A 7,493-nucleotide genomic window follows, 5' to 3' on the forward strand; every position below is an offset into this window, starting at 1 on the left:
TGGCAAGTGGAAAAATGTGGTCTCTGCCTACCCCGGGAAAGTCGTGATTTATGTATGATCTATTTCAAGGTTTTTCTAAATAACCTAGTAGCTAGGTACCTTACAGAAAAAAGAGAAGCAATATGTCAGATTTGATTGTCATTGTTGACAGCTGACAATACAAATGTCAAAATTCTGTTTCGATTTATTTTTGTGTGAATGAAATTGCGAATGGAATTTTCGTCAGTCTACGTTAAAGCTTTGTCATAAGAATAAATAAGTTTGTTCCATTCTATACCCTTTTTCAAACAGAATGTCGACATCTCCGGGTGTGGTATAAGTTTGAAAATGTACGACAGCACTTGCGGCGCCGCCGCCAGCGGTCAGTGCGGCAAGGCGCAGCCCGACGGTGATATCCAGTCTCCCCGGGAACCTCCGCCGGCCCCGATACAGAGGGATTACAGCGGGTTTGACATCGTCAAGGCGACCCAGCATGGGGCTTTCTTGCGTGTCAAGGAGCTGGTAGAGGCCGGATGGGACGTCAACCAGCCGGATCGCGAGACGGTGACATTGCTGCACTGGGCGGCCATCAACAACAGACGGGAGATCATTCAGTACCTACTCGCGAAGGGAGCGCAAGTGGATGCCATCGGCGGCGACCTGGAGTCGACGCCACTGCACTGGGCGACGCGGCAGGGCCACTTGGAGGCCACGGTGCTGCTGATGCAGGCGGGTGCGGATCCCTCACTGCGGGACGCGGAGGGCTGCGCGTGCCTGCATCTGGCGGCGCAGTTCGGGCACACGTCGGTGGTGGCGTACCTGGTGGCGCGCGGCGTGTCGCCCGACGAGCCGGACGCGGTCGGCATGACGCCGCTCATGTGGTCGTGCTGGAAGGTGTCGGCCGTGGACCCCACGCGCCTCCTCATCACACTGGGCGCTTCCACTCGCCCCGCCGACCGCTCTCATGGCAACACGGCTCTACATTGGGCCATACTTGCTAAAAATACCACAGCTATAACTACACTACTTTTACATGTTAGTGTACTTTTTTAAGAAAATATTTGATAAATTATTTTTATGTAGTCTGAAAGTCACATTTATATTACACCAACACATAATAAATAGTTTTAACCGACAACTAAACTTGTTTACTACTAACTGTGTTTTGTAGGGTGATGCCAGCCTGGACGTGCCCAATCTCCGCGGGGTGACGCCGCTGGCCCTGTTGCAGAGCTCGGCGGACTCGCTTATGGTGGGGGCCAAGGTTTCTGACAAAATTAAAGAACACATAGTAGCTTCTTCCAAGAGGAATTTCCTTAGGAGATTGACTTATGACAAGGTACGTAATATTTTTCTAGTTTTGATATGAGCTACTGTTAGCTATTGTTACTCAGAACAATACTATGTAAAATTCACAAAAAATACAATGTATGTCATAACTGCACTTGTTTTGCATTATTTTATAATAACACAAATGTTCTTAATAATGGCATTAACTACTAAGAATGAGGCCAGATCTTGTGAGACCTCAATACCAGCAAAAGTTGGTTATTGGTGGACATCATACATCTTTGATCAGTAATAATGTGATCAGGATGACTGATCAGATAGTTTTAAGACTGAAGATTTAATGACATTTAAAAAGACAATTAAACAGCTTTTTTTATAAATGTATGTAATTAATTATTGTATGTCTCTAAAGACAGGACTCAGTGGTACTCTATACAATTATATTATCTTTTTACCTGTGCTCCACAATAAATAGATTTGATTTGATTTGATTGATACTAAGTAAAAATGTATAGTGCATTTGTTAAACTAGTTCACTGCGAAATAGACTGACATACATTTTTAATATTATCAAAATAAGACCAATAGTTCTAATGTTTCCTTCGCTACAAACATACAAATACAAAAAAGGTACAGTAAAACCCATATAAGACGATTTTACAGGGACTCAACCAAAAACGCGTTTTTACCGGGAAAGCGTATTATGCGGGATATAGGGAAATGGAAAGACGGACAGCTACGTAATTATTTATTTATTTATTTAAACTTCATTAAAGAGGTAGTCTCTGCCTACCCCTCCGGGAAAGAGGCGTGATTTTATGTATGTATGTATGTATGTTAAACTTCATTGCACAAGATACAAATGTATAGCACAATTGGCGGACTTAATGCTAGAAGCATTATCTACCAGTCAACCATTGGGTCTTACAGAGAACTTCATGTGGGGTTAAACTAAATAAATATATTTATACCTTCACAAAATATAAAATAAAATAATTATAATATACATACATAAAAAATACAATAGATAAACAATATACATACATAATAACTACAATAGATAAACAATATACATAAATAAATAGGTGCAGCGATTACCGAAATGAGTGAAAAGGCGATATTAAATACCCTCGCGACTCAAGAAAAACCCGTTTACCCGCGATTTGAAACTAGAACGACTTGGGGATGTCCTGATGAACTCGGGAAGTGAATTCCAGAGCCTTACAGCCATAACGGCGAAAGAATTGGAGGCAATACCTGTACGGTGAAAAGGGATAGCAAGAGTTAACTTATTTGAAGAACGAAGGATTTTTTCGTGAGTAGAACTTAATAGTTGGAAGTCTTTTTTAAGATAGTCTGGGGCAAGCTGATTATTGAGAATGGTATAGAGCTGACATAAAATGTGAAGATTTCTACGATTACGGATGGGGAGCCAATTTAGCTGAGAACGGAATAAGTACGTTATATAAAATGCCGTGTATCTATCACGTTATTAAAAATAGTGACTATTTTAGTTTGACAAAAAGATTTTGAGGCATTAGCGATTACAAGATTTTCAACGTAATTTAACTTATTTATTGCGTCTTTGCTTTGATTCAAAGAAGTTACATAGCGTCTTAAATCATTAACTGCTGATAATGCCTGGGCGTGTGACAAAATCGGAGTTCACTCATCTTCTTGATCATTATCACTCACAGCCTTTTCTTTCGTGTTATTCACATTCTCAATAAGATCTTCAATTGATTGAATTGTGTACGATGCCACATTGTCATCAATGGAAGACTATCCAGGGAAACCCAGGGAAACAGTGTTACGAGTTCTTCTTCCAACACGACGTCAACCTCTTTATTTCTGAATAAAGGCTAAAATATCGGCTAAGGCCGCTGCCGCAGAGGAAATATGTGGTCGTTGGGGCGTATTAAACGGGATGTCGAATCGTATTAATCGTTAAAGAAGTAAGAAGTATGAAAATATGTCTCGAGTTGCAAGGACTGATGCAAAATGCCCAAGTTCATTGGTAGACCTCACCAATCTTGCTCAGTCAACTTTTACTGAAGAACTGAAGACATAGTTTAGATTTTAATAGCAATATTTACAGAGGGAAATAGTGGGAATAATCGTTTGGGAAGAGTAACTGTCACAAGTGTCACAGCTCTCCTGATGAATCAAATTGATTTGGCACTTTATGAAAATAGCAGTTTGTTTCGTGGTTCAGTATGCTCACCATACGAGTATTTCACCAAGACGTGGATAAATTGCATCTGTTAATAGATATTTGTTCACTGAAATGTGAACAGAGCCTGATTTTGAATTTGGGAAATAACGTGGCCAAATGTGTTTTACAGAAGTTCCGCTGGTGGTGTGTGGTTGTGATGCCCTTCCTGGCGTTCTACGTGACGGGGCTCGTGCTGGAGATGGACGCCCTCTACCTGGTGAAGGCCTTCCTGCTGGTCTGCTTCTATGCAATGCTGCACTTCGTATCCAACATTCTCTTTGACGATGAACTAAAAAACATCTTCCCTCTCAGTGTATACTTGGCTACAAAGGTAACTCTTGATTTATTATTGTCACCAACTCCACGCTTGGCGTGAAATACAAGGATTTTCCTTGTACCTTACCAAATTTCTAAAAATAATAAATTAATTTTTTATTCACTAAGATAGCAATGAATGTTATGAGTTAGCTCCAAGACATCTTCAAGCAGTTTGTTTTTTTTTTCCTCTTTATTTGTTTACAAACAGTTTTACATTATATTTATCATGTAAAGTTTACATCTATAACAAGTATGTGTAAATGCAAAACCAATAACGTAAACACAGATTACTGTATTATCTAACATTGAGTGTGCTGCAAATACAGAACAAAATCGTTGTCACAATGTAATAATACTTGGTATAATAAAAATTTTAATAGAGTGATGAAAATGGGTACTAAAAAAAAATATGACAGTATTGTTGTTAGAACTTAATATCCAGCTCCAAACAAACGTGCGCAGGCGTGGTTCTACGTGACGTGGGTGGTGTTCGTGTGGGGCGCGGTGGGCGGCGCGGCGTCGCTGCTGTTCCTGCTGTCGTCGGCCGCGCTGTGGTTCACGTTCCTGCGCTCGTGGCGCTCCGACCCCGGCGTCATCACCGCCACCAAGCAGGAGAAGTTCAAAGTTAGTACACTTAACAGTTAAATTTATGCAGGTGAATTTAAAGTCACCCTGTATACTAAAAGTTCCGTCGTACATGCGCGATGCGAGTGCTGCACCCCGTGTTGTGTCGCAGACGATCGTGCAGCTGTCGGAGAGCGGGCGCGGCGGCTTCGAGCCCGCGCGGTTCTGCTCGGCGTGCCTCGTGCGGCGCCCGCTGCGCTCCAAGCACTGCTCCGTCTGCAACCGCTGCGTCGCCAAGTTCGACCACCACTGCCCCTGGGTCGGCAACTGCATTGGTGAGGAACCTATTTATAAACATATATATTTTAATCAAGCACCAAATTTTAATAGTTATGTCGGTTTCTTTGCAGGTCATATCTAGTTTTAAACATACAGTTCGATGGAATAAAATCGTGAACCTGGTCTGTTCAGTAAATTGAATATGCTTATTCATTGAACTTCTTGGTAGGTGCCAAGAACCACCGCTACTTTATCGGTTTCCTGGCGTCGCTGATCTGCATGTGCGGCTGGATGCTGTGGGGCGGCGCCCGCGCGCTCGCCGCTTCGTGTGGGACCGGTACCGGGACCGGGACTGGGACTGGGACCGGGACCGCCGCCGGGACCGACAGCGTGCTGGACGCGGCGCTGGAGGCGGCGCGCTGCAACGCGTGGCTGGTGTGGGTGATGCTCAACGCCGCTTTCCACCTGTTCTGGGTCACCGTGCTGCTCTGCTGCCAGTTGTACCTGGTGGGTAACACCTCTTGATTTGTTTGTTTATTACGACAATCATGTTAATTCTTGATAACGGAAAAAATTTCTAGTACTCTTAATCAATAATTAGAGCATATAATGAACAGGAGCATGTGTGTGTCAGGTGGTGTGCCTGGGCATGACGACCAACGAGCAGCTGAACCGCGGCCGCTACCGGCACTTCCAGAACAACCGCGGGCGCTCGCCGTTCTCGCGCGGGCCGCTGCTCAACGCGGCCGAGCTGTGCCAGTGCGCGCCGAGCGGGCCGCCGCCCGCCGACGACGAGCTGCTGCTGCGGGACCACCACTACGTCTGAGCGCCGCCTGCTCTTTATGTGTATATTTTGTAAATCAGAGTGCGGATGCACGTGAATTCGCTTGTAAATACGCTTATTTAAATTTCAGAGACATCCATTTTCGTACAGTATTAAGTACCTCGTATTATACAGATTTTTTATTTCAATAACGATTTAGTGATGAAGTCGAGTTTTAATGACTTTAAAATAAAAGTTTATATTATTATATAAAATAAACTGTCGCGAACAAATACTTAATTTTAAATCAAATAAATATAAGAACGCTTCCGAATGATGTACTCAGACAATGCGAGCCCTGTCGTTGTGCTTGTTGGGGCCGTCAGTGAGCAGCCTCGCTCACCCAATAATGCTTCTCCTAATTATGATTCGTGAAAGTATTTTATTTTTATTCCGTCCTTTTCAACAGTAACAGTGCTAACAATTTTTTGTCGATTTTTCCAAACCACCTTCACACAAATTTTAGTCATATAATCATGCGTATCAAGTTATTGCCTATTTAAAAACAGTCTCATAAGTCCCATCTACCATACTAACGGCAAATGTGAGAAACAGTTACATACCGTTTTCTCAATACAGCCTAAAAAGATGTTTTTGTTTTATTTACAATCTATTTTTCTCTCTTCAATATTCAAAGTTGTCAGCGAAATGTGCCATATATCACAATTACATGAAGTCTCCACGATTTGAAATTTCTGAAGACATTTTGTTTTATCGGCTTGGAGCTAGTCTGCCGAAATTGCCTAAAGCCGAGCTTGTGACTGGCGCGACGCGGCCGCCAACGAATCCAATGACTGGATACTGGATGGATGTGAGCTTAACTTGATATCATTAAAATAGATCTTTAATAAATGCTAAGTACATATTGTGTAGTATCTTATACGGTTATCTTATTTGTTTACCTTCAATGTACCTTTTACCAAATAATGTATAGATATTGTAATGAAATGAAACCAAAATGCATTTGATTTAAAATATTAAAGTATAAAATATGCGCACACTTTTATTTTATCGCTATTCTAGATTTGAAGAAACCTCCTAGATACTACTTTACCACTTAATGATTTTTATTTGAATTCCTTACACTCAACATTCAAAGCTAGTTGTTATTGCTGTACCCATGATATGAACTGAACAGCGAGACCACGTTTCAGATAGCTATTTTTGTCTCACTGACATAAAAGGTAAAAAACGTAAAGTATTTACCCCTTGTTTGTACATCCAAAAAATGAGCTTCTACCACCGTTGTATATCAAATTAGGATTGATAAAAAAAATTGTGAAGGCAATCGAATGCAATGGAAGTGTATTTTTGTATCTAAAAAAAAATAAGTGGTGCAAAGATAAATATATACATATAATAGAGTGTAGTTTTGTTGGCCCGCCAATGACGGGATTAATAAAAGATTCAAGATTTGAAGAAAAATTAAGCGAATTAGAAAAATTTTAATTGGTGCCGTGTGGGTCCCGGCACCAATACAATAAAAAAAAAAACTACGCTTTAATGCTAATTGAACTAAAAAATAGAAAATAAAAATTAATGACAAAGGAATTATAAAACTTGAATTTGAACTTGAACTTGGAATTATAAGACTTGCTACTACTGTTTTATAATTCCTTTGTCATTAATTTTTATTTTCTATTTTTTAGTTCAATTAGCAATAAAAGCGTAGTTTTTCAGTTTTTTTATACAATTATTTTTTGGTAGTTAACACTTCTAGTATAACTATCTTACTAGAAAAGATTTTCGCAACCATGCGCCCATCGCCGGAGGTTTTCACAACTAACTTTCTTAAAGTTATACGTGGCCTGATTGGATTAAATCTCATAATATTCCCATAATGATGATTGTTAAACCAAGTTGAAAAGAATGTTATAGGGAAAAATCACTGTTAATAATATTTATGACTATCCAGCAAACATAAATAATTTTCGATTGTGGCCTTGCCAGGAATCAAACTACAAGATTAAGAGGCAGATTGATACAGGAACAAAAATATTTCAAACATACCTCCACTGCCTTTAC

At 40.6% G+C, this 7,493-nt stretch overlaps 1 protein-coding gene across 1 annotated transcript; it reads left to right on the forward strand.

Annotated features, from left to right (window-relative positions):
- The first annotated feature begins 163 nt into the window (after positions 1 to 163).
- LOC106132043 (palmitoyltransferase Hip14) lies at positions 164 to 6,462 on the forward strand. Its single transcript, XM_013331355.2, has 7 exons — positions 164 to 1,014; positions 1,151 to 1,318; positions 3,615 to 3,815; positions 4,265 to 4,426; positions 4,539 to 4,701; positions 4,875 to 5,152; positions 5,280 to 6,462. Exons 1-7 carry the CDS (start codon positions 328 to 330, stop codon positions 5,469 to 5,471), a joined length of 1,851 nt encoding a protein of 616 aa, XP_013186809.2. The 5' UTR covers positions 164 to 327; the 3' UTR covers positions 5,472 to 6,462.
- The last annotated feature ends 1,031 nt before the right edge of the window (positions 6,463 to 7,493 follow it).

Source organism: Amyelois transitella, chromosome 6 (genome assembly GCF_032362555.1).
Source record: "Amyelois transitella isolate CPQ chromosome 6, ilAmyTran1.1, whole genome shotgun sequence".
In the NCBI taxonomy this organism is placed as follows: domain Eukaryota; kingdom Metazoa; phylum Arthropoda; class Insecta; order Lepidoptera; family Pyralidae; genus Amyelois; species Amyelois transitella.